Source organism: Crocodylus porosus, unplaced genomic scaffold, assembly GCF_001723895.1.
Source record: "Crocodylus porosus isolate Cpor-Errol unplaced genomic scaffold, CroPor_comp1, whole genome shotgun sequence".
NCBI classification, from domain to species: Eukaryota; Metazoa; Chordata; order Crocodylia; family Crocodylidae; genus Crocodylus; species Crocodylus porosus.
Window position 1 is genome coordinate 256,769,115 of NW_017728886.1, and position 23,814 is coordinate 256,792,928.

The window sequence follows — 23,814 nt, forward strand, 5'->3', positions numbered from 1 at the left end:
CCAACAAGGCGTCTCCCCTGGTGGGACTGTGCACCTCCTGGGTTAGATGGAGGTCCTGCACTCTGGCTAAGAACCGACGTGAGCGATCAGACTTGGCTGACTGCTCCTCCCAGCAGATGTCTGGGAACTTCAGGTCCCCCATGATGACCACATCATGCGCTCCAGTATGCTATCCTGATCTCACACACCCAGATCCAGCCATGTGCTGGAGTGATCTGATGCACAAGGCCCATTATCCAACTCCTGGGGCTCCCACAAGGGGCTGGAAACTTGGCAGCAGGGATGCAGCAATTGAAATTGCCAATGTTTTCCTGCCACCAAATTTCCAGACCCTTGGGAAGCCCCATGGGCTGGATGATACAGCTCTGCAGGCTGGATCTGACCAGCCGGCTGAGATTTGAGCACCCCTGATCTAGTCTGATCTCACATCTGTCGCAGCCCGTTTCGTTTTACGTAGTAAGCACTGTGTTGAACTGAATCTGGTGGGTAAGACTAATGCAGTTCACAGTGTACATGAGACACTGACTATGCAGTAGCTTTTTGCTACTCGCAGTAGCTCATTGCAGTAGTGTCGCATGACAGGAAGCACGATGCGACGCTACTGCGCAGTAGTAACAAACTACTGTGCAGTCGGTGTCACCTAAAAGCTGAAGGCAATGCTGCATTTAGCACCTGCATAAACGAGTAGCCAGAGCAGAGCCTACTGTGCACACCCCATAACAGTGTAAACACTTATGCACCCAAACGGCATGTGGAATGGCACGCCATCATCGTGTGTGCAATTCCAGTAGTTACAGGGCTGGGTGCAAGTAATTTTGGCATGTGAAATGAAATAGGATCTTGCCCATCCAACCTCAATTGGGTTGAAGCTATCAAGAGCTGGTGACACCTGCCCAGGGAAGTGTTGGAGTCTCCCATAATTAAACACCCTCACTTTTAAAAACTCATAGTCTCTTTTCCACATTGACTTTGTCAATCTTCAGTCCAGCCATTGGCTTCATGTTATGCCTTTCTCCAGTGGATTAGAGAATGCCTTAGTACCCAGAGTTTTTCCCCACAAAAATACTCATGCTCTGTAGTCAAATCACCTTTTAATTTTCTTTTTGAATGGATAAACAGATCGAACCTTTGAAGTTTCTCACAGTAAAACATTTTCTCCAACCTCTGAATAATTTTTGTGGCTTTTTTCTGTACCTTCTCCAAAATCCAGCTGTCCTATTTTAAACATACCAGCTCTTAAGTTCAACCTGTTATCTAATATCTACTAGTACTAGGCAAAATCCAGTAGAATTGATGACAAATGTTTGCCAGCTCCTTTACTATCTTTGTTTGCTAAATAATTCTGCTGACACTCAGTGTTTCTTGGTATTCATCTCATCATGCAAGAGACATAATCTCCATGTTGCTCTCTGACTCATGAAGGTATGTGGATATTACTTCAGGTCCTTCTCTTGACATCCTTAGCTGACGAAGGAGCTACAAGATTTTACAACAGTCTGCAATTAGGTAACTAGCAGCACTACATGCCATTATGTATAACTGACAACAAAACTATTCTCTCACTAATTTGCACTGCATTGTAGTAACTAGGCATGGGTCAAATCAGCACCTGAGGAAGACTTAGGTAGCATTTTCATAGGTGGTGAGTGATTCTGTATGCCTCAAGTTTTAATTGATCAAAGATTTTCAGAAAGTCCCATCAGCAACCCTTTGAAAGTCAGACCCCATATCATGCGTCTCAAAGTGGGTACCTTACAATTGTAACAGCCAAAATCTTCAGCATTATTTGAAAAATTTAGCAAAAAATTTTATAGCCCTTGAGTTATCCTAATGGTGGTGCCATCAGTGACCTGCCTGGAATATGTCTCCAGAAAATTTTGACTGTTTACAGTCAGTGTGGTCCAGATCATGTGAGCCAGTCGTGCTCAATCTTTTAGATCTGCAGGCCAGATGAGTGGCTTGGGGCCCGCCTGTGAGCTGAATTGGGCCCTGGGGTCCAGCAGTGACCCCTCCCTGCCTTGCAGGTGAGGACTGGACCCTGAGGGTCCAGTACCACCCTTCATACTCCCACCACCCCCTGCACCTGGATTGGGTCCTGGTGGCCTGGCACTGCCCCCTCCTAGTCTCCCACACTAGGGCCCACTGCCACCACATTTCTGGACAAATGGGGAGCTCCTCAGGCCGGACGACCTGTGGGCCAGGTCTGGCCCCTGGACTGGAGGTTGAATACCCCTGATATAAGCAATTCACTTTCACTATAGGTTTCACGTTAACTTGGTTGCAAGGACACAGCCAATTACTTTCACAGTACCGAAAGTCAATTTGTGCAGTTAACTGAACGCGCTTTGGGCAGAGTGCCAAAAACACCCGCAACTTCAACTTGTAAGATGTTGGCATGCCAGGGGCGAGAGGCCTGATCCTTGTTATGGCAACACAGCCATGGCCTCTCTCCCACTGTTTGCCCCAGGGTGCATGCACCAAGCAAAATGCCTTCATGTGCTACACTCTAGGACCTGTGCCGGGGGGTGATCTAATCGATCACTGCTGACTCCTGGGTGGATCCAGAGGAGCAGTGAGAGGGGGTGTTGCCACACTCCTTGCAGCGGTGTTGCACACGCCTGAGCTCCTGGCTTATTAGCATGGGCTCCAGCATGGAGCTCTGCCCTTTCAGGGAGCAATCTGAGCTCACCGGCTGATTGGTGCCGGTTCCTGCCAGTCACACAGGTCTGGAGGCCAGGGGGTGAGTGTCACTGTGTAGGAGCACCAAGCACTTGTCCTGCAAAGTCATCCCAAATTGAAAGGATGTTGAGGGCTGACACTCCTGCATTGCACAACATGATTAAAGCAGATAAAATTTAAGAGATCTTTGGTAGCTCCTATATAGAGAAAAGCTGGACTTTAATTTCTATTTAGTGATAAGCAAGCCTTGGCCAATGATTGACTACACAGAAGATGTATGTCGAATGCTTTGGCATCCTCCCATTAAAACAAGTCATTTCTTGTGATTGGAGCTGTTATTCACAACACTTTCGAAACCACTGCTGCAAAGAATAAGGAAGGCCATGCGACCTTTACACTTCAGATTACTTTCCCACCAATTTGAACTTTATCCTCATTCCAGTTCAGAGGGATTTCTATATTTTTAGTACCAGCATTAAAAAAGATGTCTTTATAGGATATAACCCTCTTAAAATGTCCTTTCCAATCCCAACCCAATCTGCTCTTACTTTAAAGTTTGCAAACACCGATGGTTGATTAAAAAACGAGAGCTGTTAGTGCTCGAGAAAAACCTGCTCAGCATATAAGCTTCATTAAAAAAACACAGCAGAGCTCATCAGCCTAGGGAGAAAAACTCCTCTGAAGGTGGAAAGGAAATAAAATGGGCAGTAAGAAAGATGTAATTTCTTATGTATGCTGCTAACTAGCCAGCTATCCTGGATCCTCTTCCCCACCCACCAGAAGGCAAGCATTCAGCTCTCCAGAGAAACGGAAAGTATACCGCAGCCTGTATGGCTGTCTATAGCCAGCACACTCTTTAGCTTTTTTGATTAGTAAGAATCCAGCAGAAGAGAGATTTGTGGCGAGATTATAAATGGATTGTTCCACTAAGACAACAGACAGTGACAGACCATAGGGTACAAATACACTAGCAGTCAACTCAGTTCTTGAGCCAAAGATATTATACCTGCTCTCTTCTAGCCCTGATTAATAACTGTAGGTTTCTTTACCAGCACAGAATAACCTGGGAAGTAAGAGATAGCAGAGGGAACTGGACTCAGCGAAAGCAAGTAATTTTTTGACTCACTCACATGGTTGCAAAAGCTGGAGAGATGAATTAAAGTGTTTGAAATGTGCTGTTATAGAAGAACATTCAAATCAGCTGGATATCGAAGCCACAAATGAAGAATTGTTAGGAGGAGAATCCTAAAGTGCACAGTTACTTGAAATCCTATGTAAAAGAATGCCATCTTTTTGTGGACACGCTGGCATGTCTACAAGTGCGCATTTACTGAACAGTAACTGAAATTACTGCACAGTACTGGCACACGTCTACACATGCACGCCTGTACGGTGCAGTAAATATGGCCACTTATGCTAACCTGAGTGTAATTGTGATACCTGTTCCACGCAGATATCAGATTTATGCCTGATTATTCATTGTGCAGTAATGCATTTATAGATGCCTTACTGCGCAGTAACTTTAGTCACAAGTCAGTCCACACACAGCGTTAATGCACTTTAATGCCTGCAAGTGTAGACACTGGCCTATTCCCACTTACTGTGCAGTAATTTACAGAGCAGTAAATTTAAGTTGACATAAATGCATATATGGACATACCCACTGCCACTCTGTCTCCAAACAACGTAATCCTGGGATTTGATCAGGCAATGAGAGAGAAAAACAAAAGGGAGTGAGTTAGGGAGAAGAAGAGCCAGATTGGTTGGAGGCACTGAAAGACAGAAGTTTTCAAAAAACCCAGGGCATTTTGCACACAGTCAAAAATGTTGGCAGGTGATAACTAACAAACTCTGACTCGGATGTCACTTGAAATAGTCATTGTAAAAGAGCCATAATCAAATGAAGGGGTGGCATAGCAGCCATACAATTTTGCTATATTTACTCAGTTAAAAGATTTTTTCCCCCATGTAACAAGGGGGAGAAAGTCTCTTGTCTTACAATTGAGTATGAGGCAGCATAGGGCAAGCATCTGCTGCAGCTCCAGCTCCAACCCTGCAGCTCTTGCCCCCTGTCCTCCTCCCACTTCTGTACCCCCTGTCACTCCTCCTAGATTTTCTACGATCTGTCAGAGTAAGTAAAGGAGTTGATCTGTCTGTTAGCAGCAAAGCCTGTGGCCAGGGACTCTATGTGCACCCAGATGTTGTCACAGAGACCACTCCACAGACCTCATTTGGAAGAAAGGACTTGTCTCCTCCTCCCTGTAATGGCTTCTCCCCCTCCAGGTCTGACAGGTCCCTGAGGATCTATTTGAGAACTGACTGTAACCCCAGGGACCTTCCTCTAGCTTGCCTGGCCTCCAGCAAAACCCACAGTAGACATTCAGTGCACACAAAGGAGCATCTGCACTCTGGAGCTTTGGAGTGCATAAAGAAAAGTCCCGTTTGCATTAGAAGTGCATATCCTACAGGAGATCAGACACACCTGTTTGCACAGGCCTGTTTGCACAGAAAATCCCTGTCTATCAAAAATTTGGGGGACAATGATGAAGGCGTAATAAATGCCTTTCTCTCTGAAAGTCCTAGATGAGATGCTAAAGGGGGATAGTCAACCTGGAAATCAAACAATGCTGAAAGCAAAGGGCATAACTCACTACTGTTAATCCAGTTTTATACAGTCAAAGCTGCACGGGAGCTGGCATAATACAGGAGTGAATTCAGACTCCAGGTATTTTTTTTTTTTATGTTTCTCTTAAGGCTTGTAAGATAGCTGAATTTTTCTAACCAAGTCTGAGTAAAATATCATCAATCTCTGCAAATAACTCAGCACAGCAGACACTGTGTAGCCCTGCTGGAGGGCTGTCTGTGCAGTGGGCAGGGAGTCTTCATTTCATAAGTAATTCAGGACCTGCTGCCACGGAGATGGGAAAAACATTTAAGGGAAGAATAAATATTAATATCATATTCACACATAGGCCAGAATTAAAAGTGTCTCATCCTAGGCACTGCCCCACTGAACTGACCCAGTCACTATGACCGAGTCAGGCAGTAGGATCTCTCTATGGTCAATGGAGAGACTCTGGAGATACCTAAGAATGATTCAGGTGTAGGTGTCTTGGCAATCTACTCACAGAATAGGAAGTGGTAGGCATCTACAAAGGGCACATTCTACCTAAGTCCCATTTATACACCTAAAGAGACCTTTAGAGTCCTGTCCAGCGGGCAGTCCACTGGGTTAAGTCGGTCATCTCAAAAAGTGACTGTCATGCCTTGATTCTGCAAGACAGTGTCATGATTTCTGCATGCACCACCTATTTCAGACAAGTGATTAATAGGTTTTTAAACACTTGGAATACTTCTCCATGGGTCTGCTCCCAAACCTATTAATGCTAATAGTATCTTTTTACTGCCTTTGGTAGGCTTTGGCACAGGCAAGGCTTGCTTCATGTCATGCTTCTATATACGTCTTGGATGAGGAAAAAAACAAACCCATGTGTAATGGGACTCTTACCCCATTACTAAAGGGAAAAGGGAACCCAGGGGTAGCTGGCTTTCCTTAACCCCTGCAATAGGCTAATGTGGGCAAAGAGCCCTGGAACAAAATGAACTCGTATCTCAGGTGTGAGCAGTGACTCCTAGGCCTGGGAGCAGAAGTGGAGGGTCAGGTGACCACAGCAGGAGACTTGTAAACTCCATACCTGCCATTGGAGGCAGTCTGGCCATAGGAGCTGCAGAGGACAGAGCTCCAGGAAAGAGCCAGCCTGGGCGGCCCAGAGGAAGGGCTTTGAGCTGTGGTGGAGGTGAAGGAAACCCTATATCCCAAACCAGGAACAGGTGAGTACCTTGGGCTTTCTGGGCAAGGGCTCCTGCAGGGCAAGATTAACCCTGGGAAGGGAACCCTTGGTTTTGGAGTGGCTGCTCATGTTCTGTTTTTTGTTTTTACTAGAAGACTGGGTTGTGGCTGTAGGGGTGAAGGAGGAGACTAAGCAGGGTGCCCAGGGGTATCCAAGATCCTATCCACTGGTGTTGGCAGAAGGACTCTGGTTTCAGACAGTGGAGGCTGGGGTGCAAAACTAGAGTCCTCAAGGGGCAAGGCATAACAGAGACTGGGGACACAAGCCCAGAACCCATGAGGGGTGAGGTGCAACAGAGACTGGGGTGCAGGCCCAGAGCTTGCAGAGGGTAAGACCAGGAGCCAAAGGGCCCAGAGCCCATGAGGGACGAGGCACAGCAAAGATTGGGGCACACAGAGACCCGGTACTCATGAAGGTGAGACCATGGACCACAGAGAGGGCCAGAGCAAGGGCCAGGGGCCCAAAGCCACAAAAACATGGCCAGAGCTGGACCCTGGGAGCTTGCAGTCTTGCGAGGGCTCAGCCAAAGTAAAGTGGGACAAGGCCAGGGAGACTCACCCCAGACATGGGCCTAGAATCCAAAACTCCTGTTGCCTCCTTTTTTCCTGTTACTTTGTAAAATCAAGGCATGTCAGGTGAGACAACAGGGTGGGGACCTTGAGAGGCCAGAGGGGGCAATAAGGTGAGGTCCCAGGAGGTGGCCAGGAGCATGGTTCAAATTACACTTTGACCCTTGGGGATGGGAGGGGGAGGTCTGCAAAAAAAATTGACCTGGGTTGGGGCTATGTGCATGGGTCCCCACCAGTACCATGGGGCTGGGGCCAGTGGTAGTGGCAGTCAGAAGAAGCTGCTTAGAAATGTACGGGGTGGCCCAGGGGCTATGCACAGTGGTGCATGGGCTCCAGGCTGTTGTGGCTGGGGTGGGGGGAAGGGTGCTGACTGGCCCGCAGGGGGTTCTCATCTCTTATGGGGGGGTTCAGCCCCCCTGAGCTCCCTTGTAATTCAAGCCCTGGCTAGGAGAGAGGGGCTTCAAGGCCCCAGCACCAAGCACATTACACCAAGGTATTGAATAAACCTCTAAAATTTAGGTAAGCGTGCTTTAAAACATATAATGCAGTAATTTTAAGCCAACAACACCTAGTCCTAAAGCTGTATATAGGTCCTTCAGTACAGGACCTGAAGATATGCTGATCCCTTGACATCTTATCTGGAAGAACACTGTCTCTACTTTCCTTTATCTTATGTGTACAGAAGTCTGAATATTAACAATTTTGTACAATGCCAGTTTCTGGATGAGCATAGTTTTGAGGAAAAGACACATTTCTTTGGGAGAGCTTTTGCTTTTAAATGGTAATATTTGAAAGTTTGATATATTAAATGAATTCCCAGGGAAGATGGATTACTAGATAAAGAACAGGTAAGGAACTAGAGTGCATGATTAATGCAATTTATCATAAAGACATAACTGCTACATGTGTGTATATATATTATATAGTGCATCTGAAAATTGTGGATTGTGGATAAACAGAAGTCAAATTTAATTCTCATTTCAATATAGCTTTTTACTCAGCACTGGCATAGCAATTACGCACAAATTTAACTCTAAGAGGATATATTTCTTATTATTTTTTAAAGCTTTGTAGTAGAGAATATAGAAAATTAGTCATACCTTCTGTTTTTATTGCCTTACTTTAATGAAAGCAGAATTACCTGCTGTGCCTATAAGATAAGATCAAGTTGGAAATAAAGAATCCATTCTTCTTTCATCTTGGAATATCCTACTCAAAGACTTGGATATAAGTCTTTTTTATTCCTCAAACCTCCAACACATCTGACCAGCTCTGCAGCTGGTGTTTGTCAGTGATTAGCAGTATAATCTTTGCATATGCAGAGTATATATATACACGTACATACAAAGTCATACTGGGGAAGAGGTAAGAGAAGATGTCTGATGTTGCCAGTTTCATTATCTGCAACCTCTGATAATGCCACCAGGCAATTGTCTTCTACCATTCGTTAGGCGAATTAATTTACTGACCAGTACCTGCTAAGCTAAAATTGTCTTCATAACATATTATGTCAGCTGTTATCTCCATTAGCTCACCACTTTTTTTCTTTTGAGTTTTCTACAAATAACCTTTTTTTTGGAAGTCTTCATCAGTCAGCTACCAAAGTCTGTGATCTTTACCAAAACTCAGATTTGATTTCTCAGTGAAAATAGGAAAGGAGTGCCCAAACACCCTTCTCTGAATTTCATTGTAATGTGGTGATCAAGTTTCTTGTGGTTTTTTGAATAGATACAAGCAATGCCAACGTTTGCTACTGATACACTACAAATATCTCTTGTAAGCTATTACAGTAAAAGTTATTCTTACCAAATACTGTTACTGGCCACATAGCTGATGTAGAGTAAACATGTAAATTTAGTGCCTCACTGGTCCTTACAGACTTAAGGTCTTCTGAAAATGGGAATTCTAAGCCACTTAATTGCTTTTGAAAATTTCTTTCAACCGTAAATCATGAAAATCAGTGAGATTTAGGTCCTAAAAGTGTAGGTATTTTTTGAAAACAGGACTTAGTCACTTAGAGAGATCTGAAATATTTATCCAGAAATCAGTAATCTTTTAACTAGAGCCTAGATGGCTCATTGGATTCATGTGGATGCAGTGTAACCAAGAGCAGAGTGTGGCCCATATAGATGTTTCCATGCTCATAAGGTATAGACTGTGCATCAGAGAAAACCAGTGCTACCAATGTAAAATGGTAATGGATCCACATTATAAAGAAAATCAAAGAATGAAAATCTTTATAATGATCAAAGGAAACCAGAAAAAAGCCACTGTAGAATAACAAGAATTACATGATTTGCAACAGATGCCACCACTTCAATTGTCCAATTTCAGCTCAGAGCTGCACCAGAAAAAAAGATGCCTCCAAAATGGGCAAAAACCATGATTTTGTTGGTTTCACCTTGAAATTTCACTGCATTCCACAAAGATGAAAGATGGCTTGGAAGACAAAACAAAAATGAAACAGTTTTTGCTTTAAATAGGTCACAGTTTCTATGTGGAATTTATCAAGCAGTATCTCAGCTCTGGTCCTCACTAGTGCTGCGGGGCTGGGGCTCACCAATCCCACCAAAAAATCTAGCAGGTTTATGCTCACCAACACTGCCTCCTGGGTACTTTATTCCCTCCACTTACCTGCTGGGCGCATCTACACGAGCTGTTTACTGCAGAGTAGACGAATTAGCTCTGTAGTAAACAACGCGCATCTACACGTGCGCCCCTACTGGGCTGGAGTAAACTAACAAACTCTGCAGCAGGATAGTACTTGTATTACTAGATGTATTACTTCTATACAAGTACTATCCTGCTGTGGAGTTTTTTATTCTGCAGCAGTGCATGTGTAGACACTGCCCTGGCTGGCTGGGGCACAAGGGCGCTTCAGCGCAGGGGCCATCTGCCAGCTAGCCCCACACTGGAGCATCCTCATGCCCCAGCCCGGCCCTCCGCAGCATGTTGAGCTAGGGAGGGGGGGCAACCCTGAGCTAGCAGGCTGAGCTCCTGGGTCTGCCAGCCGGGCCTACTCTGACCTGGCTTAACATGCTGTGGGCTCGCATTCAAACAACACACCTGGGAGCAACACACTCCAAAGCAATAAGCTCTGGAGTTTATTCATGAGCATTAATTACACATGTAGACGTGCCCCTTGTCTCTCATAGTTAGAATATAAATTGTTTGAATCAGGAACTGTTTTTTTGTTCTCTCTTTCTACAGTATCTAGCAGACTGGGGCTCCTGTCCATAACTGGTGCTCCTAGGCCAACACTAAACAGTTGCAATGGCTGGGGAATGGGATCTTGAGAGGTAGAAACTGAAATAAGTTTTTCAGCTGTAATGAGCACCCAGCACAGCGGAAACCTGATTTCAGTCAGGGCTTTTGGATGCTACCATAACACAAACTTGCTACTAATAGTACTCAAAAACATTCATAGTTAGCATTTATGAAACATTTTGAATCATCAACTCATTAGGGGTCATTCTTGTAAATACTTACTAATGGGCATAATAGTTACAACCAGGTGTAGCTCCCTTTTTTTGTATTTTTTAAATTTCATTGGCACCAGTTTTACACTACAATAACATCTCTGACTCTCTGATTTATACCTGTAAAAATGAAAAAAATCTGGCTACCTTGGGTGCACCCTGGCAGAAGGTGTGTATAGAAAAAGACTCTTAATTCATTATCTTAGCATCCCCATTTTACAAATGGGCAAACAAATATAGAGAGGACTTATGCCATTCATTCCCTGAAAGGGAACCTTACTGATGTTGGAAGCCAGTAAACCGTATTGTGGCTAATATACAATAGAGAAACTGTTCCCAAAACATGGTCAATGAACCATAACTGGACTAAAAAGCAGTGGTTCATAGTCTGGAGAATTAGTAGGCCTTCCCTCTTCAATGTAAATATTGATGATGAGGGTGTATGATGGTCCTGAGAAATGTTGAGGGTTGACTGCTTAGTGATCTGTTTATCCAAAAAGTTGGGATATGTATAGATTTAATGTGAATGAGAGTGAAATAAACCCAAGTGCAAGACAAGCAGGGTTTACAGCTATAGTACATTAAGAATTGCCTATGTTAATGGAGGAGTAATTAGACTATTCTGATGACGTTTGAACTGGAGGACATAATGATACAAAAATGTTGGCAGGTATTTGGCATTGCACGTATCAGCTGTGCATAGCCTTTTGCGAAAGTAAGTGAAAAGGATATATTTTTTACGTTCTTTCACCTCTATACACTTCCCAGACTTAGAAAGACCATGAATTCTCAGAGATTATGAAAAAGCAACTATGTAGCATTTCTGTTATTGTAGTCCTTGGAAACAGACCCTAAAGGCAACACACGTTGCATTACTGCAAGCAGCTCTTGAACAGAGAGGGGAGTCCTAGTTATATCATCCCTGTTACCTTTTTCTGCATTTGGGTACCTGGTTATACAGACTTCTCTTCAATTTATATAGTTTCTTGGAAACTACCATGGACTAATTCTGCAAAGAAACACTTCTCCACTTCCGCGTGCACAATTTTAGTCCCATCCCATCTGTTTATTTTCTTTCTCTTCCCCTCAGCCCATGCTGGCACACTCTGCTAGACATTTCTAGATATAAAAGTAAAATTATTTCTATGAACATACAGTTATTTGGATTTCACATGCTCTATCAGTTTTATATTTGGAAGATGTCAAGATAGCTGGATAAACTTTATCAGATTTTAATACAATATAACAAGTAACACCACTACCTTGACCTTCTGTGCAAAGAATCCAATACAACCTATATCAGGATATATGCATTGTGAAGGGGAAATGCGATAAATCTTTGGCATAACATCTCCTTGTATCTCTTTATGAATGAAATGGCAAAAAGGGAAGGAAATACGAAAGAGAAATAATTTGTGTTCACACAAAATCTTTCAGCAAATTTTCAGCAAACAACAGCATAAGTTACACTTAGTTGCATACGGATCTAAAACTACTGAGAGTGGCAATGCAGACACACATGTTATGATCTAGCACTTGCTGGACACAAAGTGACTATAACCCACGTGCCACGAAGGCCAGATGAGGGTTGTAGCCGGAGAAAAAGCTATTGTACAAGAATGAAGAAAATGAAAGAAGACACTTTCATACTGCTTGGCAAAGAAGAGACTTCCTGATGAAAGCCTTTGAGATCTGTCAGAAAAAAACAGCAAAGTGATGTGCATAAACTTCGTATCACTGGCATAAATCAGATGTGATTCCACTGAAGTCCATGGTATCACACTGGCATGACCGAGAGGACACTCTGGTCCTACCAACGTATCCATTTCAGTTGGCATGAAAGCAGCAATAGCCTTCTTTATACCTGTCTCTGGTTTTCTGTCTCCAGCCTCAGCCTTGCTTCTACACATCTTCTGGTCTCCAGGAACGCTTGGCGCTGAGCTCTGTCTGACAGGTAACTGATGAAGATGCCCGCTGTGTTCATGCACATAAATAACACGGCCTGAGCCGCTATCTGAAACAGACAATAAGGAGGACTTTGGTCAGATAACTGAGACAAAAAAAATTCCATAACAAAGAGAAAAAATAAAAAAACCTAAACCGTTAAGAGAGTTTGTGTAAAAGAGTCTCCTGGACCTTAATTAAAGGCGCCACATATGAAATTCCCTCTGCCTGGGAGAAGAAATATGCAGTATTTGGGGGCATTAAACTCTGGCTGAACCATGGATGAGGCTTCCAAGAAGTGACTCACAGGGCTGTAGTCAAGAATGATTACAAACACAATTGACAATTTATTTTTGCATAGCATTTTCTGTAAACGCAGTTTCACGAGACGCCACGCGGCCTGGTATAAGAAGAAAGGCACGCACACAAAAAATCAACGGGCAGCTCAGCCATTCATTAATAATTATTATTGTTATTCTGTTATTGCTTACAATTGAAATAAGTTCTTTAAGAGCGGGTGACAAAGATGCCGTGTGACTATTTTGTACTTACAAAAGGCCAAGGACAACACACCCAAAGCCTAATCCTGTCTGTGTTATAGTCAGAAGTCTTTTCAGCCCTGGCTAGCCCAGAGTCATAACCTCTACACCCCACCTCCTCGGGCCAAGGGAAAGCACAACTCTTTCCCTGTCTGCTCTCTAGGTATCCACCTGCTAAAATGAACCTTGGTGGGTAACTCCTCTGATGGTGTAAATTTAAATTACTGAAATTTCTCCTGATTTACAGCAGCTGAGTATTTGACCATGTAAGCGTAACTGCCACTGTCCTGATTTGGCCTGCATTCTCATTTCTTCCGAGGCCTCTCCGTAAAACAAGATCCCACTTCTCTCCTTTTCACATGCACGCGCGCGCACACACACTGCTCACCAGAGTGATGCTAATAAAACATGCATAATTCATACTGCACATTTGTAGGACAGAGCCTGTAAATAGCCTATGCTTACAGACCCTTTGGGATGGAAATAAAGAGCCATATAACATTTTCATATGCTATATATAGAGAGAGAACAGAAAGAACTGCAGCCCCAGCTCTCTTGTTCTGAGCCCTTCCTGCTTTAGGTTACAAGTTCATGTGACCTTCTCACAACTGATGCCTGATTGGCCAGTGGGATGTTTTTTTTGACCTGATAAGGGGAAAGTAATGCAAAGCAGCTCTAGATTTATGACTGCGCTGAAAATATATACAGTTTTAGGGCCAAATTTTCCTCAAGCTTCAAGTGTTCTGCCTGATGGAAGTTGGAGAGGACAGAAGAGACCCTGCAGTAGCTGAGAATTGTCTAATGGATTATATTTGATCCTGCCCTGCTCCCTGTCATGAATACAGTGCTACCTGTGCATCTATCTCCTTCCTTTCTCTCCGAGTGAACTGTTTTCAGCCTTGGTCTTCATGTGTTATTTGGCTACTGTGCAGTTAGCATCTCGTGTAGATGTACCCACTAATTACACACATGTATCCTACTTAAAAACTTACCTTCCCCAGATGGGAAAGTAGGCAGGTCTAACTACTCCAAGATCTCCCAGTGAGTGCCACTGGAGGAACCAGAATAAGAGGAGTGCCTCTTAGCAGGGCCAGCACACAATTTTTTGGGGGCCCCTTGATCCATTGAAAAATCAAAATTGTGGTTAATTGCAGTATAAACTCACTGAAATAAAATACTATGGGCTGGGCTGCACGCCCATGGGCTGTGCTGCGGGAAGCGCAAGGCAGGGGCAGCATGTGCTGGGGATGCCTGGGTTCCCTCCCTGGGGATGGGGCCAGGGCTAAGGTGGTAGTGGGGCTGGGAACTCCTCCCCAGCTCGACTGGGAAGGGGCTCCCTGCCTGCGTTGAGCCCCTTAAACATGGCGCAGGCAGCAGGGGGCACGGCCCCTTGGTTGTAGGCCCCGCTGTGGCTGCAGGTTCTGCAGGATAGGATGCATCGGCCCTGCCTCTTAGTCTGCTTCCTCCAGCTTGCTCTTTTCTCTTGGAGCCCCTGTTTAAAATGCAGTAACAGCAGTTCCCAAACTTTTTAGACTCAAACACCACTTGCAAAAAGCCCAGCTCCTAGCTTTTTGATTGTGGAAAAATAATAGAGCAATTCTTCTGTTGCAAAGATCTCAGAAAGACCAGAATCATGTGAAAGTATTTACACATCTGTCTGGTCTCCAGATATCCTGGTTGAGAACCACTGTGCTATAACCTTATCAATACTCTTCTGGGTCCCAGGTCCTTCTCCGGTCCTGGCATTGTCTTTTGACAACTCCCAAGTGTTGCTAACAACTGGATTATCTTGACCCTTACTTCTCTTTCCTACCTGCTTCTCTTCCCTCATTCAAATAAGCCAATGTATTAAAACAATGAATATACAATATAATACATAACACTATAACCAATACATAGGCAAATCTAGGCTTCTGAAAAGAGGGTGCAGGAGAGGAGACCAGTGCTGCAGGGGTGACTGCAATTGCCTGACATGTAGCACCATTCCTTTCCCCCCGGTAGGGAGGGGAGAGCATGCTATGGCAGCAGGAACCACAACCAAAGCCCCCACAACAGGTAAGACATCCCAGCCACTGCTGCTGGCACCCCCTGCTTTCTGGTGCTCAGCAGTACCTCAACCCCCTTCCAGGTCTCTGCTGAATGGCTACAGCCATCAGGAAGATGATCTTCAGTCCAGCATGCAGAGAGCTCCGCCATTAATGTCGTGCAAGCGGAGCCTGTATTCCACATTAAAACATTAGTGTTGCTTTAATGTAGTGTATATCAATGATAAATAATGGATAGATTAAATAGGTAAGGATAAGAGCATTATAAGGGGGAACTAAAATTCATAGATGGCTTCCCAGCTCCATCATTGCTTTCAGTTTGCTGTTAAACCTGCCATTGCTTTAGGGCACCTGAAATTGAATTTAATTCTTCCAAAGCCTGAATAATGCATAGGCTTTCTTTTCCAAGTTTATCTTGTTCCAGAGCAGCTGGCTCTCTAATTATAGGTCTCGCTCAGGTCCATGCAGGAAAACACACAGTCACTTTACACACTGAGGTCCATGCAGGAAAACACACACTCACTTTACCCATGCAGGTCCATGCAGGAAAACACACAATTTAAAATAAAGGGTATTTTATTCCACCTTTTTATTTCCTCACCTATTTTATTTCACCTTTTGGAGGCAATATGGCAGTATGTCCTAGGGGTCAGTTACACTTCACACTTGCACTCACGCTTTAGCATCATTAAAGTCATAGGCTGTGGAATAGGGTGGGCCACCCGGGCCACGGCCTGACCAACTTGTAGCACGTTAATTTAGCTAGCTATGCAGTTAAAAAAGTAGCTATACAGTTTTAACTGGAATGACAATTGCGCATATGTGGGTTATATAAATGAATGTGCTAAAAAGTTGGTCGGGCCATGGCCCGGGTGGCCCACCCCATTCCATGGTCTATGATTAAAGTCAATGAATCTACTCAAGCAGTTTTTAATCTTAAATTCTCTAATGTCCTGGCATTGTTGTACTGACTCTCAGAGCTGCAGATAAAATAGATCATGTGCCTTCTACTCATGTGCTCTACACCTGTTCACAACCTACATTAGGAGGAAAGTTCAGCGTCAAAGTTTCCATCAAGGAGCGATACATGTACAATTTACAAATTCATGTTCAATTTCAAATTCTATTTGATGTGTTGAAGTTATGACAATGACGTTATGGTGCTTTTTCAATGCCTCTATGTAAATGGGCATCCAGCATTGTTGGAGAGAGAGACACATGCCTTTCTTCCAAGTCATCTCTTGACGTGGAAATGGCTTGGCACAATGGGGTAGCTGAAGCCCAGGAGAGCCAGTTTTATCTTCCCCCTCTGCAAGGAGGAGAAGTTTTGCAAAGAGCAATAGAACGTCCCAACGGTGAAGCAAAGATCCCAGGTAGCAAAGCGGGACCAACAGACCACATAGCTCTGAGACTCCAAGGGGCTTTGGAGAGGAGAGTGGAAGATATAAGCCAGCTCTGGTTATGGGGAAAAGCCTGGCAATTTAGCTCTGAGACAAGCTAAGATCAGAGAAAATAAACTGAGCTGGAACGACTGAGGAGGCTTAAAGAACTTTAGACTCAGTCTACTAAAACCCAACACAGCCACCTAGTGCGTTTCCAAACACAGCATTGGTCCATGCCTGCAACAGGTGCTCCTGAGCTACCAGAGAAAAATATCTTTTACCTGATCTTTGGAGTTTTGCCCCATTTGCTAAAAGTACGGACTGCAAGGCCTATTTATTGTGACAGGAGAAAAAGACAATGGCAAATCTTAAAGCATGACACATGTATAAAGAGCTCGCTGGAGCAGCTGCTGCTTTCCTGGTGGCACATTAAGTGGACTTTCTGCCCTGTGCATTTTCACATCACAGCAGGGATGCTTGTTACATTCTGGAGCGGATTATGAAGCTCATTGGACAGCACTCACTGCAGCACTACAGCCTGCCTTCTTTGAGGTGCCACATGTGAAAAAAAAGTCAGCTCTCTGATATGCTTTTGTAAATGTGCTGAGGGGGGAAGAGCACTGGCACTCGTACTAGGCAGAGTGGGGTGTTCAAACACTGATGAGTTTAGAGTAGCTAAGTAGGCCGGAAGTCTTGAAAGACAAGGCCCTTTCCTTTTAAAAGGAAAACTTCTGATGGAGGATGTCATGCTGAATTTCAAATTTTCATTAAGAAAAGGGTTTTTGGTTTTTTTTTTAACGGCAAGCCTAAAAATATTTAGGTTCCAAAATACTGCTGTGGTCCGTCCTGTGGATTATAGTTCTAGGGCATCCTATTCCTATTTCTCTGGTGTGGCACAGGTTCTTTATTCAGATACAACTTCAAAAAAGTGTCTTGATGCCCATCTTGCTGGGGTCATCTGATCCCTTCCAGCCCCTAATAACTATAAAACTATGATGTACCACATGAAAGTGTGTAGCATGGCAGATCTCTGGGTGCAGTGCATCATGGGAAATTAAGTGTGGCTAGATGAACCTACCCCACAGAGCAGAATGGGGACAGAAGGCAACTGGCTGGTGTAGAGGACATTTAATTCAGTCTGGGGTAGGTCAGTTTTACATGCCATGAGAATCCAGTTTTGCTGCCCTTATTCACTACTAACTGGGTGCATCTACACATTCATTAATGCACAGTTTTCATTAATGCACATTAAAATGTAGTGCTTGTAAAAGGAAGTACTAAATAAATGCACAGTAGGCTGCCCTACTAAGCATTACCGTGACTGCATGCTTTTTTTGTGATGGTTAATGAGCAGTAAACTAATACTAGTGCACACTAGCCTAGCTAGTTTTTGCCGTGACGCTATAATGCGCAGTCAATTAGTCTAGTGCACATTAAGCATCTTGTGTAGACATGCCCACTAGCTCATAACAAGTCCTACTGACTTCAGTAGTAGTACTTGCAAAGTAAGGGCAATAATCTAATTTTGGACAAAGGGAACTCCAAGGAAATGTGTTACAAGTAAAAAAGTGACTTGCTTGAGAACTTGATTCTTCCAGCCATATACAGACTAGTCTGATGAAAGCCAAGCTTTCCATTTACAGCATGAAAGCCTGGACTCTGACTTTCGTGAAGAACATGGAGAAGAAAACAGGCTTTGAATCCCTCACTAACAGACCCACCACTGCTATGGCTACTTCCTAAAGGCCCGTGGAATTTTCTACTGGAAACCTGGGCTAGATGCTAAGACCAGATTGTGATCTTATAAATTAGCGGAAGGATTTGTGTCTTTCCTGCTGAATTTCAAATAGCAGATGCTAACACAGTGGTGGTGGTGTTGGTGGTGGTTGTGGTGGTGGTGGAGGGAGAGGTTAGGGTAATAAAAAAATCTTTGCAGATCAGTGAGGAGTCTCTTAATCTCCTCATGTCTTGCAAAACAATCAAGAGACAGGTGCAAATTATATAATGCAGTTCAAAAAAAACTATGTTCAGTACACTTAGATGGAAAATAATGCAACTAGAAGAGCTGTATGGTCATGAATGCAAACATGAAGGTGACTACTAATGCAAGGCCCAAGGGATACTGTGATTACCATGTTGCAATGTCAGTCCTACCCGTATTATCCAGTAATAAGCATCTGGGGTTGCACAATCGTGAGTGAATAGATAGTGAGTGAATAGGATGATGAGTGAATAAGAAAGGTTATATGAAGGTGTCCCCAGGTAGTGAGAAGCAGCTGTTTATAATTTTGACTTGAATATCTCTGCTTTCCATAAATCTAAGAGCCCTTCATCTCATAGAAGATGATTAAGAGCTTGATTCACCAAGAATTCACTTGTCAAATCAAATCAACGTTTATAAAAATGCCTTTCAAGCAAGCACCTTGGGGCACTTTACAAAGTCAATATAAAGGCAATGGCAATAAAATGAGAGTAAGCCAAGTCAAACAAACAAGATAAGTTGAGATTTGACAGTGGACACTAATTCAATTCATTTTTATCTGGCAACTGTCATGCAGGGTAACTCAAAGTGCTTTGCTAAAAGAGATAAAACAAGATAACATTTTGAATGGATTCAGGAGCAACAGATCTCAGACAAAAATCAACTCAAAACCAGTAGAAACAGTGGATGAAGAGGAAATGTTAGTCACTGAAGAAACTATACATTATTTAAGAGTATTCATGAAAAGGACAGCAGAGAATGTGAGTGGATTTGCAGATAGGAGCTGGCTTAAGCAGAACTGCTAGCAAATTAGAAAGGAGGGAATGAAAGGGTATTTTAGAAAGGAAAAGGTTTAAAATGGCACAAGTGAGAAGTATGGTCCAGAGGCTGCAACATCAATTCACAGTACCATAGTTACTTGACTATAAGATGCCCCTGAATATAAGATGACCCTCTAATAATTAGATTCTATATGTGGAAAATGTATAAATTTGATATAACTTTTCTAGGTATAGAATCTAGTTATTGGAGGTTTGCCTTGAATCAGTCCCCCTCCAACTGCTACAACAGGGACAATAAATCGGGGAGGGAGGGGGGGTCAGATGGCCCCCTTGCCCTCTGGACTACTTTTCTCTCAAGTCTCTTTCCCCCACCCCTGCTTACTGTCAGACCCTGCTCTTCCCGAGCACATGGGGTTGAGGGGCAAAATTGAAAATACTGACTTAGAAATAAATTTGCATATAGGCAAATTACTATGGGCACCCATAGACTTAGGCCATTCCGCATTGATGTATTTTACCATTTTTTTTAAATTGCTGCGAGTTTCAGCACAGTTTGATTTGCTTTTGGTGGGGAGAGGTTTTTTGGTGGTTGTTGTTTTTTTTAAGGAAATTTGTTTGTGTCTAAAGTCACATCAGGCAAATCCAATTCCAAATCCATGAGTCATTCAGAAATTGTATGTGGCCTTACTACTGGCAAGCATCCTACACCACTGTCCGGGGCTTCAGATCCTACGTGCATGCCCAAGCCTGGAGGCGTGCAGTTTTGATGCCTCCAAGTTTTGCTTGCCCCACAATGTGCACACATGGTTTCTGTCAGTATCTTGGTCTTTTGGCTATGATAAAGCATTTTTAGCACCAAGGGAAGGTTGTCAGGGCTAGCTTTGGCCCTCCCGCCGCTGGCTTAGTATTGTAGTAGCTCCAGAAGTGGGGCCAGGTCTCTGTGGGGGAACACCTGCCAGTTTGGGGATTTTTATTTTAAGGGACACACACACACACACACACACACACACACACACAAATGTTCCTGTTACCATGTTTGTGCAATATGGGCCATATGTTTTATAGTTATGCTCAGTGTTGGTTGCATTTAATCAACTTCATAGTTGGTTTCCATTACTGTACATGCTGCGTTTGCAGTAGTTTAATGGTAAACAGTGCATTTAATGAGGTTTCCTTGTATGTGAATGTAACACAAGGAGCTCTGGGGAGGGGGAAACTTCTTGTTTATGGTATGTCTGCCAATAAATTCACCTATTGCATCTTGCCTTGATTGGAAGGGCGATGAGTATGCCAACGACAAGTGGATATCAACTGAAATGTGTGCGAATACCAGAAGTTTTAATAGGAATGATCTTGCATCCCAAAATTCCAACCTGGAAGCATGCTGTCCGTCTTCTTCTGATCATCATTGCTTGGAAAGGCCCAGTCACCTTCTCAACAAGCCTAAGTGACAGTACATAAATGGACAGCAACAGTTTCCAAGAAGTCCCACAATGTGCTGAGTATCTGGTGAATCCTTACGAGCCCTTGATGCATTCAGTGATTGTTGACTACTAGCTAATGGATAAAGCCTGAAAGTGACTCAAGTTTCTTCTGCTTTGCTAATTTTGGGTTGGCTTCAACGGAGTACTAGGGCAAATTTTAGTTGACCATTGGTAAACACCAAAAATGGAAAGCCATTATGTTTCTTTAAGAATGTTTTTAGTATGCGCCACATAAAGCACTAGTTGCTATAGTAATTATTAGTTAATTAGGTATGATGAAGCATTTTGACTCATCAGTAGTTATTAAAATAAAAATAGCTGCTTGGCACAGGATTGTTGTTGTTTTTTTAAATAATTATAATAATAATAAAAAATCTCAGCGGTCTCAATTCCCCACTCCACAGTTCAGTTCTTTATCTGTTATTTAGGTGGCATTTAGTGGATTAGGTATAACAAGACATTGCATGTCTTTGAACAACAATTAAAATAACAAAGTAATAATAATTAATGAATTCAGAAACTTGTGAAGGGTGCTGGATTGATAGCATTGAGGAATGAAGCCCTCAGCTTTGAAAAGAACAGGAACCACTTGCTATGCAAGCGCCTATCTGATTAATGGGTGCTGGAAATAAGTTTTGCAACTACAAGCGAACCTATATATATATATATGCCTGGTAGAAAAGTGCCTATCTATCTATCTATCTACCTATCTAGAACAAGAAAGGAACTGAATTAGAAATAAACATTCCTGTAGTAATTTGCATATAGACTTAGGCCATTCAGAATTGATGTATTTTACCATTTGACAGACAGATAGATAGATAGATAGATAGGCACTTTTCTACCATGAACTGAATGAGACTGTCAGGTAGTTTTACTGACATACTTGAACAGCTCTAAGTTAACAGTGAGCTCTGCTGCTTCTCCTCAGTTTGGGCAAAGACAGATCTTGATGGTCCAACTGACTTTATATTTATTGGACATTTAGATAGAACCACAAACATCGTCTTGTAGATGTCACAGCTTGGACATCGGGAAAATCACGATTTATCACAAAGTTTTAAAAAATATGTGGGGCCAAATTTAAAAGGTGGTCACCATTCACTGCCACTCACGGTGACAGCCTGCTTTTCGAAGGAGACCAGAACATTTCATGCTTACTAACACAGCTTGACCTTGAATATACTAAACATCCATATGTTCCCATGTGCCTGTGATTCAAATGCAGAATCTGTACTGTGCACTGACTAGATTATCAACATTGATATCTGGGTTCTGACATATTTTGATATCTGGGTTCTGACATATTTTCCTTCCTGCTATCGCAAAACACCCAAAAACAACTCAAGGGCATGTCATTTGTAAGTTTTGTTGACAATTTAGAACATAATGAACATTTCCCCCCCAGAACAATGACACATTTACATAAAGTCAATTGTTATGGTTGTAGTTCAAAGCAAAATCTAGAAACACGCGTTTTTAATATTCAGAGCAAGGAGTTTAATATGCTGTTATAAAACAGTAGTTATCTCTCTCTTGCTTGCTCCCTCATTGAATCCATTAGAAACATCGAAAATTAAACGTTAGAGCAAATTGTTCCGAGGTAACGTGAAACATACAATTAGTGGCTCAGCTCTCCACTTAGACAGGGCATTTGCAACGTGCTGCAGTACAACAGGTCTTTAAAGCAAATCATGTCATATCAGGCACAAAGTGACAACCACTTGCATAGAGGCGCACAAGCGGAAATGAGGCCCTGTTACAGCCACTGAACATTGCTAAATGCCACACAGTCTTCAGGATATCAACACGAAGCTATTTGGAGCTAGTCTAATGTTTAGGATTTAGGCAAAACCTTGGATCTCTGAATTTTCTGCCAGCCTCCTATTTATGCCATTCCTTTTAGAAATGCTAAAGTGGCTAGACATCAAGGACTGTCTTGGATACTACACAAATTGAGGCCACTGCTTACACTTCCAGGTAAATGAAAACAGGGATGAGCAAATGACCTCTAATTTGCAGGGACTGTGTCCATGCCTGTGTAGCATTTCAGTCTGTCTAGCCACATATCAAGGTATCTATCCAAGCCTCACGAAGTGCAGCCCGATCATCTTTCATTCACTGAACATATGGCATTTTGTATCATCAGATCACATATTTTTTGTGCTGTTTCAAATCAACAGGGGTAATCTTTATTTTTCAGCTGAATAGCCATCCCTTTCCCATACCTTCCTTAAAAGAAAACCAAACAAACCCAACCCTTCCCCCCCTCACCTCATCTAGTGCATCTTGGCAGAGCTTAAGTGTATAAATGTACATCCCTGTTTTTGTCCCTAAATATCTTTATTAAATAAGTTTATTTATATCTTTGAAACCCTGGTACATTTAGGAGCGGCTCCCCTCAAAGATAAATTAAAGTTATCGGTGCTGTCCACAGGCGAAGTGATTTCCCGTCAGCTTTCACAGACTGGCAAGAGCGAAAGTTTTCACTTACTACACACTCTTGCCCAGTGGCTAGAGGAACAGAAAGTTAAATCTAAGGCAGCCAAAATCAGTCTGTTAGGGTGGGAAGCTGCCACCTGCTTGGGCACAGGGGTTTCTCTGCTCAACACCTACATGATACGCACCTGAACTTCCCCTGTTTAACTTTCTTTTGTGCACCCAATCATCTCATCCCCAACTTTCTGATTTCTGAGAATAAGCCTGTCTGACTTACGAGAATAAAACTGATGCTGTAATAACTCATACATCTTTTATTCTGGAGCTGCACGTTTACTATTCCAGATAAATGCCAAAGTGATTGTATTTAATAGAAGCCACCTTCCATTTAAAGCCACGAGGGAAATTAATTGCTTTTAATAAATGCTGCAGCCTCTAAACAAAGATCAGTGTTAAATATCTCTGAAGTAGGGAGGTACACTCATACCATCCTAGATATCAGTGATTAAAAATACTGTATTTTATCACATAAAACATATGCTGTTTTCCAAAATTCAGCTTCTGGAAATTGGGGTGCACTTTATAAGTAAGTAAATATGGTAATAGCCATTTCTCCCTCTGCTGCAAAAAACAAAAGTAA

The 23,814-nt window shown here is 42.9% G+C and overlaps 1 protein-coding gene across 1 annotated transcript in view; it reads right to left on the reverse strand.

Moving 5' to 3' along the window:
* Nucleotides 1-23,814, reverse strand: part of ADCY8 (adenylate cyclase 8) — a 190,180-nt gene that overhangs the window by 122,687 nt on the left and 43,679 nt on the right. Inside the window, exon 2 of the mRNA XM_019552871.1 lies at nucleotides 12,443-12,592. Coding sequence (XP_019408416.1) covers nucleotides 12,443-12,592 — 150 coding nt within the window. The remainder of the gene's footprint in view (nucleotides 1-12,442; nucleotides 12,593-23,814) is intronic.